Below are 24,041 nucleotides of genomic sequence, written 5' to 3'. Positions count from 1 at the left end.
GCCCTGCTGTCCGTCTCAATGGGCTCCCTGTCCTCAGCCGGAAATTCTGGCCCACTCACCCCACCCGCCCTGGGGAGGAGTGGGGAGAGGGAGGGGAGCACTCCTGGCCCAGAGCCCTAGCTTGCCTCACAGGCAGCCCCCCCAACCCCGCCTAGCCTCGACCCGCCCTCCAGTCATCTCCCCACCCCCACGCTGCAGCCCCCAGCACCACAGGAGCCTGAGCCATGCTGGCAGCTCAGGATCACCTGGCACATCTCTTGCCCTCTGGCTGGATGCCACGTGGAGGTCAATGTCAGCAACCCGGATAGGGGCTGAGCCACCTGAGTGCAGATGGCCTCATGCCAGAGGCGGGACAGCTGGCGAGGCTTACGTGGCCGTAGTCCCTGCATCTGGCCCAGTCAGGCAGCACGTGGGATGCAGGCTCTCCATCCCTGGGCACACAGCTTCCCTCGAACCAGCCGGGCATCTTCCCCACTGTGGCCCAGATCTCTTCCAGCACCAGGCCATGCTGGCTGCTGGGGTTGAGAACACAGGCTTAAAGTCAGCCAGGAGGAGCCATCTGGGCCCAGCAAGGGATCAGCACAGTGTGGGGTGACCAGAGTGGGGACATCGGCCAGGCCTTTCCTGGGGCCCCTCCTCCCACTGCCCTGGGAGTCTCACAGAGCAGGGGCACCCTGTGGGCCAGATGCTGTGGCCTGGAGACCAGGCAGGACCCAGGATGATCTAGGTAGTCACTTGGGGAGGAGGCCATGGGGACCCCCTCCCCATCCCCTGCCCGACACTTGCTCCCTCCCCACCCCCTGGGGCCTACAGCGGTGCCAGCTCCTGGAGCAGGCGCCACAGAAGGGAACCGCGGCTGCTGGAACCTCCGTTGCCATGGGGACGGGGACCACAGGACCCACATCTGGTAGCGATTGAGGAGGAAAAATTATGAGTCGTGGAAAACGCAAATATTTTCTGTAGCACAGAACACAAAGGAGCGGGAGGAATGTGGAGAAGGCCTGAGCCTCGCTGGGTTTCAGATGGGGATGGAACACACATCACATGGAGACAGAGCTACACGTACACACGCACATGGATGCACACAGACACACACAAATGGAAAAGTACTCACACCTACAGCCAGATCCAAAGAAGGATGGAGAGATACTCACGGCCAGTACTCATGTCCCTGGACCGGATGGAATCAGACACTCTCTCCAAAATAAACGCACAGAAACGCTGAGACAGAAGTCTTGCCACACCACACACACACACCAGAGGAAAGAGAGCCACCAGAGGAGACACACACACCGAAACAAACATGAACGCGCAGCCACCACTGGAGCACAGAGCACAGCCACCCTGTGAGACACACTAACAGAAAGGACTCAGTGACATACACAACACCCCCCAATGTGGGGACACAAGCCAGACACAACCCTGCAATGCACACAACCCCTCCAACTTACAGAAGCGTCGAGAAAGACACAGACGACTCACACACACAGATACACACACATGGCCAGACGCCACAGCAGCACCCAGGGGGCACTCACTCCACAAGCACATATACCCTCCATCAAGACATGGACACATCCACCACCAGATGCACAGAAACACGGGACACACACGTTGTGGCGGAGGAGGTAATCGGGTTATTTCAATTAGTTAATTAATTAATTAATATGACGGTACTGGGGACTGAATCCAGGACCTTGTGCATGCTAAGCACGCCCTCTACCACTGAGCTACCCCCTCCCTGCCGAGACTGGAGAATTTCTTACAATGCTGGAGCGTGTAGTCAAGGACGCCAGAATGATGCTAAATCAGGCGTTCAGCTCTTTGACCTCCTGAGACCAAGGTCAAAGCTAAGTAGTGGAATACGGAATATGGTTTAACAGAAAAACAAAGCACATCCTCAGTCCTTCCGTTTTCATTATACCATAACAGACTAAAGTTCATATTTTCTTAGCCATTTTTTCAGTGTTTTTTTCCTTTTCACTTTAATTTACCTTTTTTTAATGGACTTTATTTTTTAGAGGAATTTTAGGTTCACAGCCAAATTGAGCAGAAAGTGCAGAGATCTCCCACATACTCTCTCCCCCCACCAGCATCCTCCACTATGGACATCCCCTACCAGGGGGGACATTTGTTACACCTGACACATCTACAATGACACGTCATCGTCACCCAGTGTCCATCAGGAGTCACTCCCGGTGTACAGCCTGCGGGTTTGGACAAACGTGTAATGATGTGTGTCCACCACTGCGGTGTCCCACGGAGCAGTGCCGCTGCCCTAAATCCCCTCTGCCCCACCTTTCACCCCTCCCTCTCCCCCGACCCTGGCAACTCCTGAGATTTTAATTGTCTCCAGGGTTTTGCCTTTTCCAGAATGTCCTAGAGTTGGAATTACACAGGATGCAGCCTCTGCAGACTGGCGTCTTTCTCTTTCTAACATGCATTTAACTTTCCTCCATGTCTTTTGTCTGGAGAGCTCATTTCTTCTTAGCCCGGAATACTCCTGCGCAGTCTGGACTTAGAGTTTACACATCCATTCGCCTCCTGGAGGGCATCTCAGCTGCGTCCAGTGTCTTTTTCCTGACGGCCTGGCAGGCATTTGGAGGGGCGAGGGTGGAGCGCAGGAGTGTTGGTCGGGGAGACGGAGCAGGGGGCTGTCCCAGCGGCTGTGCTGCCCGGAGGAGTGGGCACGCCGCGGGTCTAGAGCCCCGACCCGGCCGCCCACGAGGCGGAGCGCAACGACGGCGCCACCTAGCGGGCGTCTGCGGAAGCGCCCAACAGCCCTCGAGAAGAGCCGGCGCCCTCGGGTCCCCAGGGAGGCAGGGTCGCGGGCCCAGACCATCCCCAAAGTAGGCACCGCCCGGCAGAGAGCCAGAGGCTGAGTGTTAGCTTTGCGTGACGCGGGGGTGATATCACCTGAGATGTCGTATGCACCTGGCCCGGATCCTCAGGTGGGACCACAGCCCCTCTACCCCACCACCGCTCCCCTCAGAAGGGTCCCTAACTCTCTGCTCCAGGTCCTGCGGGCACGCGATGGGGGTGGGGTACTGCCCCTGAGGGGCGATGCGCGGGAGCATGTGTCCCTTCAAAAGGGACAGTGGTAGGGGAGGGTACATTTCAAGTGGTAGAGCGCATTCTGAAAATGCACTAGGTCCTGGGTTCAATCCCCAGTCCCTCCTCTAAAAAATAAATAGATGAATAAACCTGATTACCTAACCCTCCCCCTCAAGAAAACTGAAAAAAAAAAAAGTGAACGTGCTCGCTGCAGGAAGGAGGATGTTCTGACCCAGGAGGGTTGTGGGTGACATTGTGCTGCGTAAAGGAGGCAGAAGGTAGAGAAGAGGTTGTCAGGGGCTGAAGGGGGAGGGGAGGAGAGGAGAGGAACTCTGCTCTCTGCTGCTCCTGGGAGGCTGGGTGAGGGGTGGGCACTCCTGTCACCATCTAGGCTCTGCCTGCACGCCCCTGCCTGGAGGCAGTCAGGGCCTGGCCAGTGCCTCCCCCACCTCTCCCTCCTGCTTCTGACTCCAGAAGGCTTGTTGTTCTGGAGAGGGGCCCCAGGAAGTGTTATGGACCCTGCATTCTACTGTTCAAAGTGGAAATTGTCCTGATTACGAAAGTCATGTGTCTGTCCTCCTAATCATTCAGGAGATGAACACTGGGTCCTAACCCATTACCCAGAAATTGGTAGCATCTGATGTGGCTCCTTGCAGACGCCCTGTATACTGGGGGGGTCTTCATGGGTTCCATCCCATCCTCCACCCCCACTTCATTCTTCATTCCTTTTTTTTTTTTTTTTGAACAAGAGACGACAGCCCTTGGGCCAAGCACAGCCAAGTGACGCTGGGCACGCCCCCATGGATCAGGAGGACCCCCCCCCAACACTCGTGGTTATTTCCAGCCAAAACCAGAGTGAAGACTGGGCTCATCGTTGGACAGTTCTGCTAGCTGCACCCCAAGCTCTGGAGAGGCAAGTCCGCACACACTAAAGGTTAACCATGGCTGGAGGGGTTTATCCTGATAACACAAAGATGCTATGCAGTTAGATAAACTCATGATCTCCAGCACGCAGAGAGACCCACAAGGTCATTCCTGAGGCATGTTCAGGTATTTGGTGAAATTCAGCATCCAACCCGGATTTTTCTTTTCTTTTTTTTCTTGGGGGTGTGGTAATTAGGTTTACTTATCTATTTATTTTTAGAGGAGGTACTGGGGATTGAACCCAGGACCTCATGCATGCTGAGCATGTACTCTACCATTTGAGCTATACCCTCCTCCCTCAGCCTGGATTTTTCAGTCTTAGCCAACGGGGCCTATGAAGATAGTTTATTAACGTAAAAAATCAGTCATGGTGTTTCAGGTTGGCATTTCACCTGATGGTGAGATTCTAGGTTAAAGACCTGAACCTGAGGGCGATCTGTCTCATCCACTCCACCTGCCTGCACCAATCAAGGCTGGTTTAGACTTGCGCGTCCTCCAGGCAGCATGGAGCCCAAACGATTAGGTGTTTCCCCGGGTGGTTTTCCAGTTTGATGTCTAGTTTGAGCTGAGCTGGTTATGAGTGCATGGGCCCACCCGCTTTCCAGTGGGCCTGTGCAAGCATCTGCTCCGTGACCTTTCCCCAGCCCTCCCCGCAGACCACCCTGCTCCTTCACTCTTCCTCCCATGAATTCCCCAGCCCCTTGCCTTCGGGAGGCAGGTCTGGGGCTGGTTCTCTTCACTTTGCTGCAAACCTCGGCATCTCAGCGTTTTTAATTTGCTGCATGTCGGGAAGATGAAACCGGTTAGGTAACAAATCAGGTGGCTGGCCAGGAGGTAAGTTGGGGCCCTGGAGGTTACTGGGAGCCTGTGGATGAGTCTGAACAGCTGCCTGGTTGGTTGGTTCCAGGACCATCCCCGGACCTCCCCGTGAACTCCTCGTCCTTAGTTTAATTTTGCAGCAAAGAGATGGTTTGGGGGGAGGGGGTTGGGTTTGGGAGATATCTTGGGCTTTTTGGGGGGAGGAGGTAATTAGGTTTATTTATTTATTTTTAATGGAGGTACAGGGGATTGAACCCACGACCTCTTGCATGCTAAGCAAGCATTCTACCACCGAGCTCTGCCCTCCCTGCTAGAAGAAATCTTTTGTGAGCAACCTCGTTGCAAAAATGCACTTGTGCCCTGGCAACTCTGTCTGATCGTGGGTCGGAGGCCCACGTGCAGGTTTCAGCAGAGAACCATGGGTTTGCAGCTGCTGAGTCTCTCCCGGCTTGGGCTGGAGACCCAGGGCTATGCCTTCTGGTCTTGTCTGTTCTGGTCTTTTTTGTGTCTGATACTCTTTAATTGTTAAGAACTGGCTACTGGGGATGGATAAGGACTCTCAGGGAGACTGTTACTGTGACCACCTGGAACCAAGCCCCTTCAAAACAGGAAGAGTCTCTACAGTTCCCTGGCAGCCCTCTAGGCTGCATTCTCCACAACTAGGTGATTTTCAGTTATGAATCCATAAGAAAAAGATGATATTTGGGGGGCACAACGTGTGACCACAATATCCTTTAGATTGTGGAGCAAAACGGCCTGAAAATGGATCCTTAAGTTCTAGTGCAAATTTGTAACTGGATTTATTATAAATAAATAATTTATAAATAAATAGATGTATTTTATAAGTGGGAAGAAACATGGGATGAAATGCCTTCTGTGCAGCCTTTTATGTTATTGCATCGGAATAAACCTGTGCGAAGACGCAGCGTTATGGCCCCACAGGAAGGGAGAGCCAACAGAACACGACTTGTTGATTTAGTGGAATCTCTGCCACCGTGATGGCCAGGCCACCGTGATGGCCAGGCCACAGTCCCGCCCCCAGTCCCAAACTCTCCCCACCATGATGTCTCAGGGTTGAGGAATAGGAGCGGTCTTGGTCTCCCTCTCTCATACCCGCCAGGGCGCTCCCCACACTCGGCAGGTCAGCATCCATTCCGGTAAGTCCCCGTTGGAGGTGTGAATGCTGGATGGATCAGGGTCCAGGGATTCATTTAACTGGAAGAGCCATGTGCCAGCTTAGAGAGGGGACCACAGAGGACAGAAAATCTTCTTACATCTATCTTTGCAACTCACAACCCGACCTTGAAATTCAAGTACCCTCCTCACTTCAGTGAGAGGTGCTGGATGGAGCCAGGGAGGGAGGAGGCAGGCCTGCTTGGTGCAGAAGCCCCTGGCGACCTGGCCTGGGCTGCTGCAGGCATAGCTGTACCTGGAGCACATCCAAACGGGGGACTGGCTGAGACTTGAACATTGTAGAGACTGCCTTCTTGCAGGACTGTGAACAGGGTGCTGCGACAAGCCTTAATAAAGTATGAAGTAAAGCAGAAACTGAATGAGGAGCCTTCAGAATTTCTAGAAAGGGTCTTTAAAGCCTGTAGATGAGGGGAGGGTACAGCTCAGGGGTAGAGCACATGCTTAGCATGCACAAAGTCCTGGGTTCAATCCCCAGTACCTCCTCCCAAAATAAACAAATCTAATTACCTCCCCCCACACCAAAATAGTTAAATAATACAATAATAAATAAATAATTAAAAAAAAAAGCCTACAGATGATATGGTAGACCCTGAGGCCCCAGGGAATTTAAAGCTGACCAGTATGCCTTGCACTGGGCAGCGTGACCCCGACATACAGAAGAAACTGTGAAAAATGGAAGGGGCTTTAGGGAATGTGTGTGTCTCAACTTGTTGCAATTCTTTCAAACTTCTTTTTCTTTTTTTTTAATGGAGGTACTGGGGAGTGACCCCAGGACCTCATGCATGCTAAGCATGTGCTCTAGCGCTAAGCTGTATCCTCTCCCCCTGTAATTTCTTCAGAGTTCTTAATGGCAGAGACCAAGATCAGGAGAAAAGGGCACAATGGAGAAGAAAACAGGTTATGCTGCTGGCGGCGACCTGGACCCAGGGAGAAGCTGGACCGGACTGAGGACCCCACAAGGGACCCAGCCAAGGGGAGGTGGCCTTGAGCCCCCATTAGATAGGGCACCCGATAGTGGCGCCCCACCAACATGCATGTTACAAACAGGAGGGACACATCTTAAGAGTGTCCTACGGTAAATTACTCTTGAAGAAGGTAAACATGTGTGGCCCGCCAGGTGCCTGAGCTGACAATGATGGTGACCATGGAAGACGGGCCCAGGGACTCCTTTAAATCCTGTCACGTCCAATACTGTCTCCTGCCCAGAGCCCCTGGGGGGCTGTGATAATGGAAAATCAGCTTTGGACTTCCTTTTGGACATGGGGGCCACTTACTTGGTTTTAAATACCTGGCTTTCTAAATTTTCTTCTCTAAAAAAAATTTTTTTTAGTTGATGTATAGTCAGTTTACAATGTCAATTTCTGGTGTACAGCATGTTTCAGTCATACATATACATATATGTATTCTTTTTCATTATAGGTTACTGCAAGATACTGACTGTAGTTCCCAGTGCTGTACAGCAGAACCTTGTTGTTTATTTTATATCTAGTAGTGTGTATCTGCAAATCTCCAACTCCCAACTTATCCCTTCCCACCCTGTTTCCCCTTTGGTAACCATAGGTTTGTTTTCTATGTCCCTGAATCTGTTTCTGTTTTGTAACTAAGTTCATTCATGTCATTTTTTAAGACTCTACATATAAGTGATATATATTTGTCTTTCTCTGACTTCATTTAGTGTACTAATCTCTAGATCCATCCATGTTGCTGCAAATGGCATTATTTCATTGCTTTTCATGCCTGAGTAGTTTTCCATTGTATAAATATACCACAGCTTCTTTATCCAGTCATCTGTTGATGGACATTTAGGTTGTTTCATGTCTCGGCTATTGTAAACAGTGCTTCTGTGAACACTGGGGTGCATGTGTCTTTCCTAATTAGGGGTCCCTCTGGTTATATGCCCAGGAGTGAGACTGCTGGATCATATGGTAGGTCTATTTTTAGTTTTTTGAGGAACCTCCATACTTTCCTCCATAGTGGCTGCACCAAACTACATTCCCACCCACAGTGTAGGAGGGTTTCCTTTTCTCCACATCCGTTCCAGCATTTAACATTTGTAGACTTTATGATGATGGCCATTCTGACCAGTGTGAGAGGATACCTCACTGTAGTTTTGATTTGCATGTCTCTGATAGTGATGCTGAGCATCTTTTCACGTGCATGTTGGCCGTCTGTGTGATTTCTTTGGAGAGGTTTGTTTAGATTTTCTGCCTATTTATTTTTAAATTTTTCCATTGTTGTTATTGAGTTGTATGAGTCGTCTGTATATTCCGGAAATTGAAAAGGCTTGTCAGCCACCTTGCTTGCAAATATTTTCTCCCTTTCTGTAAGGTTGTCCTTTTGGTTGTTTGTAGTTTCCTTTGCTGTGCAAAAGCTGATAGGTTTGATGAGATCCCATTTATGTTTTATCTCCATTACTCTAGGAGATGGATCCAAATGTTGCTGTGATTTATGTCAGAGAACGTTCTGTCTCTGTTTTTCTCTTGGAGTTTTTACATTATCCAGTCTTAGATTTAGGTCTTTAATCCATTTTGAGTTTATTTTTGTATATGGTGTTGGAGAATGTTCTGCCCTTGGACCTGGCACATGCAAGATTCTGTGTATACTTCCCAAGAGAGTGAAGTCCGTTTTCTCCAGTCCCATGGTCTCCTGGAGTTAAGCCCCACTGGCCTTCAAAACCAGGTGTCCGGGGGTCTCCTCCTTCCAATGTTGGGACCCCGGGCTGGGGAGCCTGATGTGGGGCTCAGAACTCTCACTTTTGTGGGAGAGCCTCTGCAACTTAGTTGTTCTTCAGCTTCACCCACCCAGGAGGTATGGGGCCCAATTATATTACGAGTACGCCCCTACCATCCCGCTGTGGTTCCCTCTCTATATTTCCAATTGAAGATCTTTTTTGCTAAGTTCCAGTCTTTTTTCTCTATGGCTGTCCAGCAGTTGGTTGTGGTTTTGTTGTAATCACAAGAAGAGAGTAGCTCATGGTCCTACTGCTCCGCCATCTTGACCCGAAATTATGGAAAGTGAACAAGTAACATTCTTCATATATCAAAACAGCAGCTATTAACAATGAGAGACGATGCCAAATGTTGGCAATGGTGCAGAAAAACTCTCTCGGGACCAGGTGAGCGTAACTAGAAGCTGAGTGTGGGCTCAGCCCAGAAACAGCCTTGCTGTTCACGGCCTCTTGCCTGTTTACTTTTATGCTTCAGAAGTGCTGCTGGCACAGACAGTCATGATGCTCAGCAGTAAAGGAACAGGTAAGTCAGGACACAACCCTAACACAAGTATCGATGTACCCACCAGTAACGTTTTTCAAAAATACTCTGTAATGTGGAAAACACTTGTCATAAAATGTTAAATGAAGCAGGATAAAAATAACACGTGGGGTATGCATCCAGTTTTGTTTTAAAAGAAAGAGCACGTATTTACACGCAGAGAAAAAACCATAAGGAAATGCATCTCCTGGTCATGACCTGTGAATAGGTACTGAATCATTTTTATTCTTATAAATTTGATTTTTTTCAAATTCCTTCAATATGACATGTGTTACTTGTATGATCACAAGACAAAATTTATGTAAATAAAAGGACGTCAGGACTCCCATGAAAAGAGGGCCAAAGGTTATTTCAAATAGTTTCAAAGAAGAAAGACCAACATAAGAACACCTTCCATATTCAACCTCACTGGTTATGAAAAGGTGCCAAGTAAAGTAATCAGGTGCTGCTCTCAGCTGAGGACAACACCGTCCCACAGGGCAGATGGCAGGCACGGTGTCCAGGGCCCAAAGTGTTTTTGTCTGAATTTCTTTTAAAATAAAAATGAGTATGATAATGATCAAACCTAGATTGTATTTGTCTTCTGCCAAAGCAGTTGTCAGACAGAACTTTCCATTTGTCATGGAGGAATGGCCGTGACTGCCGTGATGTGGCCCTGGGGGACACCAGAGGAACAGCAGGGTGGCCGATGTCCAGGACCATGGCCGTGTAGTCACCGAGCCCAGGAGAGCGCCCGTCTGGACCCTGCTTCCGAGCACCGGCTTCAGGAAGCGGACGAGCCTTTCCGCCACCGTTGTTTGTCCGTGCTGAGACGGTACGCCCAGCACACAACCAGAAGCGTACTGAAGTGATTCCGTACGCTGTTCGTTCCCTTAGCTCACAATTTTCACTTCTAGAAATCTGCTCTAAAAAAATGCTAAAGTCGTGTAATGCAGAAAGATGCTCCATGAAGAATGACTGATAATAGTGAAAACATAGAAATAACTTCCACAGCCCAGAGAAGAATACCTAACAGAATGCCAGGCCTCCATTTGGAATTACAGCCCCAGACAGTGCAGCTACTTGGGAAAAGATTCTGCTATGCAGCTAAGAGGAAGAAAAAGACTAAAATGCTATACTGTATATATACCGTGTTTAAACTAATGAAAAAGGCTATATGTAAAAACCAGAAAGTAACATATCAAAGCGTGAAATGCTGTTTTATTAAGAATTATGGGTAGTTCCCCCTTAATTCTGTATTTCCTGAAATGTGGTTACTTTGCCTCCACAATTTAAAAAGTATACTAAAAAGCATTTCGTAAACTATAGCACTCTCTATACAAGTGTGAAGTATCACCACTGAGAAGACAGCTTATACCTGCTTAGAACTGAGTAGAAATGACACGCTTCAAGCGTGACAAGCCCCAGAAGACCACGCTTTCCGCCTCTGCGAGAGCACGGGGGTGAGAGTCCTCGAGGGGCTCCTCGGGCGGGATGGGGCCAGGCGGGGCGGGGCAGGGAAGCCGAGCTGCATGGTCCACAGAGAGGCCCTGCAGGCAGCCTTGCCAGCCGGGGGTGACAGCGTGCTTCCAGACCCCTCTCTCCCAGATGCACGTACTTGTGTGTCCCACTTTCCCACCACAGACAAGGTGGCCAGGCACGATGCTGTTGTATCAAGACCTGGCTCCTCGGATGCTGGGCTGGGTTCTCTGGCGGCTGCTACGTAAGTGAGCTGAGTCCAGGAAGTTCACTTTTTCCCAAGCCCCCACCATCCGAGATTACTCCCCCATCCTGGAATAGAATAATCTTCACTTGGAAGTAATGCTGTTCATAATTCTTGTTTTTTAACATCATTAACGTAACAATTTACAGAGGAAACTCCTGATCGAAATCATGCCAGGAGGCTGTCCAAGGACACAACAGCTGACATACCGTCTTTTTATCTGCAGAAATCATCCACTCCCCTTTCAGTGACTTCCGAACCCACCAAGGAAAACAGGACGGCGGGACATCCTCAAACGGCCCTCAACTCTCCTGCAGCATCTTCCTCCCGGGAGGTGATGGCCTCTCAGAGGTGCTTGCCTAAGGCAGGTGCGTGAAGCTGGGCCTCCTTGGGATGACCTCCTGCGTCAATTTCCAGGCTTGCTGCCCAGGGGGCAATTCCTGGTGGCTGAGGGGGGGACCACGCACAGGAGCTCAGCCATGTCCAGGGCATCGATGGGGTCCACGCCCGAGCCCCCCGCGCCCAGCAGGCCGCCGGGTACATAGTAGGTGCTGAGCAAGTGCTTGTCCAACTGGATGGCGAAGGGCTTCTCCTCGTTGTGGGCTCTCTGGTGCTCCGCCAGTGGGCCGCTCCAGCTGAACACCTCGCCACACTCGTTGCACTTAAACGGCTTCTCCACGGAGTGGACCTTCTGATGTTTAATGAGGCAGTGATTCTGGCTGAAGGCCTTGCCACACTGGCCACACTTGTAGGGCTTCTCCCCGGTGTGCACGCGCTGGTGCACGATGAGGGACGAGTGGCAGCTGAAGGCCTTCCAGCACCGGCTGCAGTCGAAGGGCTTCTCCCCGGTGTGCACGCGCTGGTGCACAATCAGGTAGGAGTGGGAGCTGAAGGCCTTGCCGCACTCGTTGCAGCGGAAGGGCCTCTCCCCGCTGTGGATGCGCTGGTGCACGACGAGGTAGGAGTGGCAGCTGAAGCCCTTCCCGCAGTCGCCGCACTTGAAGGGCTTCTCGCCCGTGTGGGTCCTCTGGTGCAGCGTCAGGCGGGAGCGGTTGTTGAAGGCCTTCTCGCAGTCACTGCACTTGAACGGCTTGTCACCGTTGTGGATCTTCTCGTGCACCGTCAGGGACGAGTGGCAGGTGAAGGCCTTGCCGCACTCGGCACACTTGTAGGGCTTCTCCCCGGTGTGGATCCTGTGGTGTCGCGTCAGGTGCGTCCTCTGGTTGAAGGCCTTGCCGCACTCGGCGCATTTGTAGGGCTTCTCGCCAGTGTGGACGCGCAGGTGCATGCTGAGCAGGGAGCTGCAGCTGAAGGCCTTCTCGCAGGCGCCACACTTGTAGGGCCTCTCGCCTGTGTGGATGCGCTGGTGCACATTCAGGGACGAGTGGCAGCTGAAGGCCTTGCCGCACTCGCCGCAGAAGAAGGGCTTCTCACCGGTGTGGATGCGCTGGTGTTCCAGGAGGTTGGTGCTCCAGGTGAAGGCCTTGCCGCACTCGCTGCACTTGTAGGCCTTCTCCCGTGTGTGCCAGCGCCGGTGCAGTGCCAGCGCTGCACTCTGCTGGAAGGCCTTTCCGCAGTCTCCGCACGCGAAGACGCTGGCCCCTTCCCCACTGCCCCGCCGCCTGCCGGTGGGCGGCTCCTTCCCACTGGACTTTCTCCCCCTGCCGGGTCTCTGCCGCCAGCTCCCGGCCCCGCTGGGTGGGAAGCTCTCTGCGTGTCCGTCCAGAGAGCCTCCTGCTGTGGGGATGGCGCACCTCGGGCGAATGTCCTTCTCAGACACCCTGTGACCCTGGCAGCGCTCCTCCGTGGAAATGTCCTCAGCGCTGGCGGGCACGGGCCTCCAGAGCACAGCCTCGTCACATGACAGAGCAGTCACCAGGCCACCCCAAGCGCCACCATCACCCAGACTCAGGACATGGAGATCAGACGGCGCCACCTGCTCCGAGACAGGCTCCCACGAAGGCTCTTCTTTGTAAATGACCGGCTGCTGAGGTGACAGCTCCCCGATCTCAGGCCTGGGCCCCCGCTCTATAAGAGACAGAGACACAGTCTTCTGAGGGCAGGTGGGCGCGGTGCCAGGACAGGTCTGAGCTCTGACCCAGAGCACAGCAGGGTGCAGAAGAAAGCAGACACCCAGCGGGCGAGGGGGCTGGGGCTGAGCTGAGGGGAGCACGAGCAGGTAGGAAGGAACAGGATAAGGAGCCTGGTGGGTGGGGGGGAGGAGCCACTCCTGGGCTCTGGAGTCGCCTACAACTAGCAGCCCCACGTGTGGATCAGCCAGCCAGATGCTGCTTCTCCCACCAGCAGGAGACAGCTGCTCTGTGTGTGCTCTTCCCTGCCGTATTCCCGGCACCGTTCCTGGCACGTAGCCAGTGCTCAAGTAAGGAAGAAAGGGAAGCAGAAGGAGGGTGGTGGGGAGGGGTCCACGTCCTCCCCGCCACGTCCCGCTCACCTGGACGCACCCCTCCGGGAACCTCTCTGGGCACCCGCCATGGCTCCTCACCTCGCTCCAGGTGGGAGATCACGTCGGGCTTGCAGACCGGAGGCCCTGTTCACAGGAAGAAGTGGCAGGCTGTGGGTGCTGCGGCTCTACAGACCCAGCCAATGGGACCGATGGCCCTGAAAACAGCCCAGCCGGCAGCAGGAGGTGGATGCCAGCCCTGGGGATGGGGTCTCAGAGGCAGAACCCACACAGGTGTGTGCTCCGAGGGCTCCACAGGTACCAACATCCCCCTCAAGAGCAGGTGGGGCTCCCGGGCCCTGTCCACAACCCTCTCTCTTCTAGGCCCCACCCTGGGACTGGCCACACTTCCAGAGATGCCAGCGGCAGCACAGACCCATGCCACTAGGGCTTGGGGCAGGGACCAACCACAAGCCTGCATCCTGCCTGGGCCCAGAGCCCAGGCAAGCACCTGCTGCATGGCAGATGCCCAGACTCCGTGGCCTGGGGAGCTGTCTTACCCAGGGCGAGAAGGTTCTGGTAGTTCTCCAGCATCACATCCCGGTACAGGGCCCTCTGAGGGGAGTCCAGCTGGCCCCACTCTTCCTGGGTGAAGTCCACAGCCACATCCTTGAAAGTCACCGATTCCTGGAATGACAGACGTTCGTTCTCACCCAGGATGGGAGAGATTCTGCTTATGTTCTTGGACAAACGCTGACTGAGAACCTCAGCAGTAAAGGGATAACTTTGGGTAACCCTCCATCCAGACACCATCTGTCCCATAGCCCTGATGTACATGCCACGACTGGGCCAAGAGTAGCCATGTGGGGCCTGGCTAACTGGGCCAGCAGACGGACCAGAGGCTGTGGTCACAAGTTCTGGGCAAGAAGCTATATTTCACATGGTCAAGGACACCAGACTTAAAGAACTTGAAATGTAACACGAAGAACCCAAAGCCCTATTCAGATGTCACCACTGCAGGACCCAACCCCATCCAGGAAGCCATCACCACACCCTAAGGAAGGAGACCCTGCACTTGTTGGAGTTCCGGGCCCAGGTGACCAATGGCTGCTCCCTGCCCTCCCTGCCTGTCCCACTTCTTCCTGCTGGACCCCTGCTTCCTGGCCCACCCCACCCAAACCTGCTCCACCTTCCCCAACACTGGTCACCAGTTTCAGGGTAACTCCCCAACTTGGTCATTCCAGTTCCAAGTTTGGAAAGCCCCAAGTGACTCCCCTCGGGCTCCTGCTCTGGAACCCCAGGATCCTCACCCCCTCACCACCTGCCAACCCCCTCAGCTGCTGCCCCACGGTCTCCACGCTCTGGACCACCCCTAACCCCGGCAAATAAGTGCTCAAGGCTCAGGGCTCTGACCGCAGGCAAGCTGCGTTCTAAACCACTGCCACTGACTGTTCTTTCCACAGACGCTGGTGCCCTAGGAGCCTGTCTGGAGCTGTAGAGAGGGCGTCAGCATAGATGTGAGAACAAAGAATAAACCCAGGGAGGGAGGAATGGGTTCCTACCTCGCATCTGCTGGGGAGTGACTGGTGTGGGCCAGCAGTGTGTCCAGGAACCCTGGATGTGCAATGGGACCCAGGCGGCCGAGGGGAGTGGTGTCCCGCCTCTAGGCAAGGCCTACACCTCCCTGGCAGTCAGGAAAAGTAGGGACCCTCTCTGGTCACTGGAGAGCTGACCTTCAGTTCTAAAAAAGGCTTACACTTTTAGTTACTCCTGATGCTGTGGACTGAACTGTATCCCCCCAAAATCTGTTGAAGCCCTCACCCCGGTGTGGCTGTATCTGGAGACAGGGCCTCGAGGAGGTAACTGAGGTTACACGGGGTCCACAGGGGCCCTGACCCCACTGGACTGGCATCTTATGAGACGAAGGTCTCCCTCCCCACCACGTGCACCAAGGAAAGGCCAAGTGAGGACACGGTACACCTGCAGGCCAGGGAGAGAGGCCACACCAGACCCGGACCCTGCTGGCCCCCTGACCTCAGACATCCAGACCCCAGAACTGTGAGAAAATACACTTCTGCTGTCTAGGTCCCAGACTGTGGTACTTTGTCACGGCAGCTGGAGCTGCCCAAAACAGATGCCAATAACAGATGGTCCAAGGTGACACCTCTCCTCCGCCAGGCACTCGGTGCAGCTCTGGAGGAGTGAGGGTCTGAGCATGATGACCCCGGGAGACACTCCATAAAACCCTGGGCAGCAGAAACTTTAAGTGGGACAGGAACCCAGAAACCACAAGGAGATTTATATTTGGTCCACAACAGTTAACGTTTTCTCTACAGTGCTCTGCCAAATCACTAAGAAAAAGGAAAATAAGAGGAAAATGGGCACAGGCTACGAGCAGACGATTCACGGGAAATCCCAAAGGCTGCTGAGCTCTGGAAGAGATGCTCAGTCTCAGCAGGAGTTCCAGAAAAGAAAAATGCAACAGCAAGCCCCTTTCCCAGGCACCAAATATTTAAGGTCTCAGAGCACCAAGCTAGGGCCAGAATGGGGTGGCCCTCCACCTTGGGCAGCTGTCGGGGGACCCCCCCCCCTTTGGAAAGTGGTCCCTGGGCCTGGTCCACCTGGCAGTTCCCACCAGCCCTGAGCAGCCGCAACAGCGGGGGAGCCCACTGAGCGCCTACCAGCAGTGATGGACACAGGATAGAGGACCGTGCTGCAGGGAGAACTCAGAGAGGAATTTCCTCCTGCTGTACAGGACACCGAGCAGAGTCCCCGGAAAGGCACCACCTCAGCAGCGAGGCAACATTAGCCTGAGATAAAAGGCTTCTCTGGATCCACCTTAAGAAAACCTAAAAGTAAGCCTTGGAAGGATCTGATACTAAACAATTTCACTGCATCCCGGAACAAATCCCAAAAATATTTAAGGCGTTAAGTCCAACACTCAACAAAGTAAAATTCAATCTGTCCAGTAACCAATCAAGTTACTAAAAGGAGAAACAAGTTACTAAAGTCAGAAGAATTAAGAATATCATAAAATGGGGAGGGTATAGCTCAGTGGCACAGTGCGTACTTAGCATGCACAGGTCCTGGGTTCAATCCCCAGTACCTCCATTAACAAATAAACACATAAATAAATCTAATTACCTACACAGACACGCAATTTTTAAAAAAAAGTATAAAATAATATTTACCTCAAAAGAAAGCACTAAGGGAGAAACAAATCAAAACGATACCACACATGTAGAGAACAAATAGCATAGTGGCGGATGTAAATCCAGCCATGTCAATAATTATATTAAACATGAATGGTCTACATATTCCAAACAAAAATTAGAGATTCCCAAACTGAATTTAAAAAGAGCCAACTATACGCCAGCTACAGAAATCCAATTTAAATATAAAGATAGACTAAAAGTGAAAGAACGGAAAGAGATATACTCTGCAAACACTCATCAAAAGAAAACTGAGACAGCTGTATTAACATCAAAGCACAGACACCATCAGAGATAGACATTACATAATAACCATTACACGAATGTGTAGTGATCATTATTACAGTACATCAAGAGCTCACAAGAATCATATAGAGGCACCTACTAACAGAGCCTCACAATACATAGAGCAAAAATGATAGAAATGACAAGAGAAATAGACACATCTACAATTATACTTGATGATTTCAACAATAATCTTTCTTAATAACTGATAGAATATACAAGCACAAAATCTGTCAGGATACAGAACAACTGAATAACACTATCATTCAAGTTTATCTTAACTGCCATTTACAGAACTCTAGCCAACAAAAGCAGAATACACATTCTTTTCAAGTGCACACAGAACATTTACCAAAATAAACCTCATGCTGGGCAATAAAGTCAGTCTTTGTACGATTTGAATTTTTTCAAATTTACTAAGTTCCTTTTCTGATTATAGCATAATTAAATTAGAAATAATAAAAGATACCTGGAAAATCCTCCACATACTTAGAATTAAACAACACACTCCTAAATAATACATGGTTGAGGAAGAAATGAAAAGAAAATTAGAAACCATTCTGAACTGAAGAAAAGGAAAATACAACGTAACAAAATCTGTAGGATTAGCTAAGGCAGTGCTTAGAGGGAAATTTACAGCATTGAATGCTGTATAAGAAAAAAGGTGTCAAATCAATATCTAAGTTTCAACCTTAAGAAACAAAGTAAAGGAAGGAAATGATAAGGATCATAAATGAATGAAATAGAGAACAGAACAGCAATAAAGAAAATCAGTGAAACCAAAAGACGGATCTTTGCAAAGATCAATACAATCAGTAATTAGACATATACTTACTATCTGACTCAGTAATTCCACTCTTGGGTATGATTCAAGAGAAAGTAAAACACACATCTGTGCTTGTACTTGAACATTTATAGCAGGTTTACTTGTCATAGCCAAGAGCTGGAAACAACCAAAATGTCCATCAGCTAGTGAGTGGAGAAACAAATTGTGGAGTATGTATACAACGGTGTTATGGGCTGAGCCGTGTTCCCCCCAAATTCATATGTTGAACCCTAATCTCCAATACCACAGAATGTGACTATATTTGAAGACAGGGACTTTAAAGAGGTAATTAAGGTAAATGAGGTCATTAGGATGGGCCCTAACACCACAGGACTCGTGTCCTCATAAGAAAAGGAAATCTGGACAGGCACGTACAGAGGGGAGACCATGAGAGGACACAGGGAGAAGCACCATCTACAAACCAAGGAGAGGGGCTCAGAGGAAACCAATCCTACTGACACCTTGATCTCAGACTTCCAGCCTCCAGAACTGTGACACAATACATTTCTGCTGTTTGCGCCACTTAGTCTGTGGCACTTTGCTGTGCCAGCCCAAGAAAACTAACACAAATGGAACATCACTCAGCAATCAAGAGGAACAAGCTACTGATCACATAAGGACATGAGCTCAAAAGCATGCTAAGTCAGTCAGAAACAAAAGACTGCATATCGCATAATTCCATGTGAAATTCCTAAAAAGGCAAAATCATAGTGGTTTCCAAGGGACAGGTGGGAAAGATCAACTGCAAATGGGCATGAGGGAACTTTCTGGGTGATGGATCATGACTGTGGCCCTGGTTACAAACCTGTATACACTTGTTGAAACTCACCAAATTTTACATAAAATGAGAGAAATCTGTTGCCTATAAATTATACCTGAATAAGACAGATTTTAGGGAGCTGAGAAGGTGGAGGTGAGGACACATGCTGAGAACATGCTCATTAGTGAGGGGCGCAGGGATGAAGCTGAATGGTGATGGCACTGACAGAGAGAGGAGGAAAAGGGGCAGAAACAGAGCTCCAGAGTCATCGGAATATGGTGCTGGTGAGGGAGGGCTGTCAGAGGTTATGTGGCTTCAGCGTGGCCTAAGCCTTGCTTAGGCCCTTCTGGGGAGTATTCCTAACCCACTGGGAGAAGCCCCTGTCTGCTATGTCTTCATTCTGCAGGATAGGAAGCAAAAAGGGGTGAGCGTGGGAATCGAAAGCAGATGTGGAAATGAAACTAGCAGACGAGTCAGAAGAGACCACAGGGGATGACCCAGGAGAGCAGACCCCTCGCCCTCAGTGTGAGACCGCTGGGAGACGAGGGCCAGTTACTCAAAGACCTAAGAAGCTGGTATTTTAGGAGTAACATCTGTCCACATGAAGGGCAGGACCCTTCGAGGTGATCACTCACACACACCACTTTCTCCTGAACCACTTGAAGGTAAGGTGCAGACATCGTGACATCCCACCCTACATTCTTCAGCTTTATCTCCTAAGGATATTCTTATACAACCACCATCATCACACCCACGTATTAAATATTCATACAATATAATCGAAGACACAATCCATTTTCAGCTTTCCTCAATCTTCCCAAATTGCCTGGGATAGAACTTTTGGATCTATGACCCACGAAGGATCACATACTGCATGTGCCTGTTATGTTTCCCAAGTGTTTTACAGAACTATAGAACATCCTAGCATAATACAAAAGCTGGGCAGGTCTCACCTTACATGTTTTACAGCCATTTATACCTTTCAAGTGGAAGGCTGGCAGAATTGCCAAAGCCTAAATAAATCAAAAGACCCTCAACCCTCCAGATCTTTCACCACCCACACGGTCTTTATCAACCGTACCCTTCTAAATTTGACGGGTGGGGGTGGTTTAGATGGTGGAACAAAACGGGGAGCAAAACCCAAAGTCTGTAAAAGGAGGGGTTTGCCCCTCACTCAGCTGTGGAAGCAGCCCTAAGGCCAATTCCCTGTTGAGCCCCTGGATCCTCTAAAACTGCAGGCTCTTCCCTGAAGGCCCCATGTTAGGGGCCTGGTACAGAGGAAAAGGACACAGGGACGCACCCCCTACCGTCATTCTGACACCAGCGCTGCAACGCAGCCCTTCCTTCAGCTGCTCCACACCCTTCTACTTAGTTCCATCCTAGAAAGCTTCTCCAAACAAGGACCAACTACCACAGACATCCCCTGGGTCTGCACATGGATATGAGTGATCTCACATGAGCTGTCACCTACTTGCTTGGGTGCCACAAGAACCACTCCTCAGAGCTCCAGGCAGAGTGCTGGGCAACGAGTCCAGTGATGGACTGAATCAGCCTGGAAGGGACAATCATCTCCAGGGCACACCTGGGCGTCACCCGGGTCCCTTCACCCTGAGCTGTTTCCACGCCCAGAGCCTACTGAGGACTGAGAGCAGGCGCCCAGGCAGGGGGTCCTTGGATGACTGACATCCTGGGCAGCGGAAGGATGGTGCTAACCCTCTTCGTAAAAAACCAGAAGTTCAAAGGAAGAAAAGACAGCCACTCACCTCGCACCTGGCTTCCAGGAGACCCTGACCCATTTTATCTTCTGGAATCTCTTGGCGGGAAAGAGCAGGGTCCTGAGAGGGGAGAGCTGGGAAGCAGACATGAGTTAACGGGGCTGTTCTGCCCACAGCTGCCAGGCACCCCGGCTGAGCTAAAGCCCACGCACCCCCGGCCCTGGGAGAATCAAGGGGAGGAAGGTATCGCCCCGCAGGTGGGTGGGAACGAGCCCCAGCCTCCGCAAGTTCTGATACAGCTAATTCCGCAACCCAGCGTCTCAGGCCCTCCCGTGACGGAGAAGCAGCGCCATTCCCTTCCCCTCATCAGCCCGGCTGTCCACAGTGACCAGGAAGGAGGCCTGATTCCGGGGCGCTTCTGGGACACCAGCCGCCCTCTCTGAGAGCAAATCCACAGGCCCATGCCCGACGGGCCCAGCAGTACCTGTCTCCCGGGGCTCCGGGGCCGGGGTCTCCATGGCGCCTTCCTCGGCGGCCGCCACGGGGTGGGGCCCGCTCCTGGCGCTCAGGACACCTCTGGGCAGCCCCGTGAGGCCGGTCGGCGCCCCAGCTCGGGGTCGGGCGGGCTCCACAGGCGCCCCCGCCCCATCCTGCGCGCCCCACCGGCCCGTCACCCACGCCTCCTGGGCCCGCGCGAGCCGGACAGGCCTCGGGCTCGGCCTCTCGGAGCCGGGGGTGCCGTGGGCGGCACACAGGCCCGGGGCGCAATGGCAGACCGACCCACCGCCGGACGGACGCGCGGCCGAGCCACACCGCCTCCACAAAAGGACCGCGGCCACCACAAAGGAGCTCCAGTCGGCTGTCGTGGGACGTGCGCCTGCGCCGTCCGAACGTGCACTACAACTCCCGGGAGCCTTTGCGTCGCGCAGGGGCGGACTTCAGTTCCCAGAGGGCGTCTGGGCCGGAGGCCCTTAACATCGGACCTGGACGAGAGTGTTGTACAGCCTTCTGGGAAGTGTAGTTTAGGGGCCAACAACCTGCGCTCGGGCCCCGCCCCTCTCCCCTGTTGCTGCACGCATCTGGGTATGTGTGTGTGTGTGTGTGTCTGTGTGTGGTGTGTGTGTGTGTGCTGTACGGTGTGTGTGTGTGCTGTACGGTGTGTGTGGTGGTATGTGTGGTGTAGGGCATCCTGGGTTACTGCTGAGTGTCTAATTGTGGGGTATCGGGAAGGCGGTGCCCGGGAACATGGATTTGTCCTGTCAGTTTCTCCAGGTGGAGTAGGGAGGCTTTAGCCCACATCCACTTTTGCACAAATATCTCAGGCATATCACTGTGGGACACCAGAGGTGGTGATGGGCTTTCAAAGGGTTTCCTGGGGCCCCCGCCCCTGCGGCCCCTCCAGGAACTAGGCACCTGGGGAGGAGGTGGTAGAGCCCCAGCCCTGCTCTCAGACCAGGTGGTCTTGGCCCCGTCCACCCTCAGAAGCTGGGGAGGGAGGTTATGTATGGGTAGTGGCCCTACCTTGACACAGTGCTCTAACACTGCCACCTTCCCTGACTTGGAGCCCAGGCTCAGCTTTGGTCACAACCTGTGCCCAGGCATCCTCTGCTGTGGTGGCTAGACTCCAGTAAGTCCCCTATGAATCTTGTCTCCTGGTAATCACACTCTTGTGTGGTACCAACCACACCAAAGAGGGCTGACTTGTGTGAGAAAAAGGAATAGCGTGGAAATGATGGTGTGCAAGACATCACGTTAGGTCATACAGACACTGATTGCAGCTTCAGCCTTGCTCTTCTGGACCACTTGCTCTGGGGAAGCCAACACTACATCCTAAGGACACATAGCAAGAAACCAAGGCCTCCTGACCAAAGCCTGCACAAATTTGCCACCTACAGAGGGACTGATCTTGGAAGTGGATCCTCCTCCTTGGTGACCTCTCACCACCTTATGAGAGACTTTTAGCCAGAACAACACAGGAGAGCCAGATGTGGTGTGCAGTAATCAAAGCTTATTATTGTTTGAAATCACTAATTTAGGAGTAACTTGTTGTGCAGGAAAAGATAACAAATTTGGATAAAAGTAATATATATCATTAATGCAGATAACTAATTCCAGTATTTGGAAACAGGATGCTGTGAAAACAAACACTGAAACGTGGGAGTTTTGGAACCAACAAAGTGCAGAAGCCAGAAGGACTTCGAGAAGAGCAGTAGGGAAGGCAGAAATGCCTTTCAAGGGTCTGTTAGAAGAAGCCTGACAGTCCTTGAGGAGAGTTTGGATGAGAACTTAAAGGAAAGACAGAAAAATGTTTCTGGAAATTGGAGAGAAGGGAAACTTTGTTATGTCATGACAGAAAGTTTAGTAACACTGTCAACTGCTAAACATGGTGGAAGAAACTAACATGGAAAGTAGAAAATGTGCCTAACGAACTGGGTGATCTGACTGAAGAGGTTTCCAGCCAGACTGGTGAAGGTGTTTCCTGGCTACTTGCTGCTTCTAGTAAAATAGGAGGGGAGATAAGTCTAGTATTAAACAAAAAGGATCTAGGAATTACTGGTTTTGAAAACTTCCAGCCTCTCCGGATGGCAAATGATGCTGAAATGGAGAAATGGTCTACAAGCAAAGATTAAATCCAGAGCACAGTCAGGAAAACATGGTATAAAGATGAAGTTGCATGAAAAGATGTTCACTTAAAATGGCTTAAAGACTTAAATATAAGACAAGACACGATAAACCTCCTAGAAGAAAACATAGGCAGAACGTTCTCTGACATAAATCTTAGCCATGTTCTCCTAGGGCAGTCTAACCAGGCAATAGAAATAAAAGCAAAAATTAACAAATGGGACCTAACTAAACTTATAAGCTTCTGCACAGCAAAGGAAACCATAAGCAAAACAAAATGACAACCTATGGAATGGGCGAAAAATATTTGCAAATGTTGCAACTGACAAAGGTTTAATTTCCAGAATATATTAACAGCTCATACAACTTAATAACAAAAAACAAACAACCTAATCCAAAAATGAGCAGAGAGTCTAAACAAGCAATTCTCCGATGAAGACATACAAAAGGCCAATAGGCACATGAAAAAAATGCTCAGTATCGCTAATTATCAGAAAAATGCAAATCAAAACTACAATGAGGTATCACCTAACACCAGTCCGAATGGCCATCATTAAAAAGTCCACAAACAATAAATGCTGGAGAGGGTGTAGAGAAAAGGGAACCCTCCAACACTGTTGTTGGGTATGTAGGTTGGTGCAGCCATTATGGAAAACAGTATGGAGATTCCTCAAAAAACTAAAAATAGACTTACCATATGATCCAGCAATCCCACTCCTGGGCATATATCTAGAAAAGATGAAAACCCTAATTCAAAAGATACATGCACCCCAGTGTTCACAGCAGCACTATATACAATAGCCAAGACGTAGAAGCAACCTAAATGTTCATCGACAGATGACTGGATAAAGAAGCTGTGATATATTTATACAATGGAATACTACTCAGCCATATAAAGAATAAAATAATGCCATTTGCAGCAACATGGATGGACTGGGAGATCATCATTCTAAGTGATATAAGCCAGAAAAAGAAAGAAAAACATCATATTATATCATTTCATATTTGGAATCTAAAAAAAAAGGAAGGAAAAAGAGGACACTAATCAATTCATTTATAAAACAGAAACAGATTCACAGGCTAGTAAACAAACTTATGGTTACCAAGGGAAAGGGGGTGAGAAGGGATGAATTTGGTAGTTTGGGATTTGCAAATGTTAGCCACTACGTATAAACAATAGATTTAAGAAAACAAGAAAAAAAAAAAAGATGTTCACCATCAGCTGTCAGGGAAATACAAAAAAAACAAAAAACAAAAA

At 50.7% G+C, this 24,041-nt stretch overlaps 1 protein-coding gene across 2 annotated transcripts; it reads right to left on the bottom strand.

Moving 5' to 3' along the window:
* Nucleotides 1-10,440: 10,440 nt before the first annotated feature.
* ZNF74 (zinc finger protein 74) lies at nucleotides 10,441-21,772 on the bottom strand. 2 transcript variants are annotated; one of them, XM_064480986.1, is made up of 5 exons: nucleotides 20,646-21,772; nucleotides 20,210-20,295; nucleotides 13,924-14,050; nucleotides 13,466-13,510; nucleotides 10,441-12,990 (listed from the first exon to the last, which is right to left on the bottom strand). In XM_064480986.1, the coding sequence occupies exons 1-5, from the start codon at nucleotides 20,677-20,679 to the stop codon at nucleotides 11,369-11,371; spliced, it is 1,914 nt and encodes a 637-aa protein (XP_064337056.1). In that variant the 5' UTR covers nucleotides 20,680-21,772; the 3' UTR covers nucleotides 10,441-11,368. The 2 variants fall into 2 exon arrangements, with proteins under 2 accessions (XP_064337056.1, XP_031299062.1); XM_031443202.2 differs by having other exon boundaries at nucleotides 13,415-13,510; nucleotides 20,646-21,769.
* Between the last annotated feature and the right edge of the window lie 2,269 nt (nucleotides 21,773-24,041).

Source organism: Camelus dromedarius, chromosome 31 (assembly GCF_036321535.1).
Source record: "Camelus dromedarius isolate mCamDro1 chromosome 31, mCamDro1.pat, whole genome shotgun sequence".
NCBI classification, from domain to species: Eukaryota; Metazoa; Chordata; class Mammalia; order Artiodactyla; family Camelidae; genus Camelus; species Camelus dromedarius.
This window is presented reverse-complemented; position numbering and strand designations above follow the sequence as displayed.

Coding starts and splice junctions, on each gene's coding strand:
- ZNF74 (XM_031443202.2), bottom strand. CDS start 20,679: ATGGAGACCCCGGCCCCGGAGCCCCGGGAGACAG. Junction 20,296..20,645: donor CCCGGAGCCCCGGGAGACAG/GTACTGCTGGGC, acceptor TCTGCTTCCCAG/CTCTCCCCTCTCAGGACCCT. Junction 13,511..13,923: donor CCAGAACCTTCTCGCCCTGG/GTAAGACAGCTC, acceptor TCCTGTGAACAG/GGCCTCCGGTCTGCAAGCCC.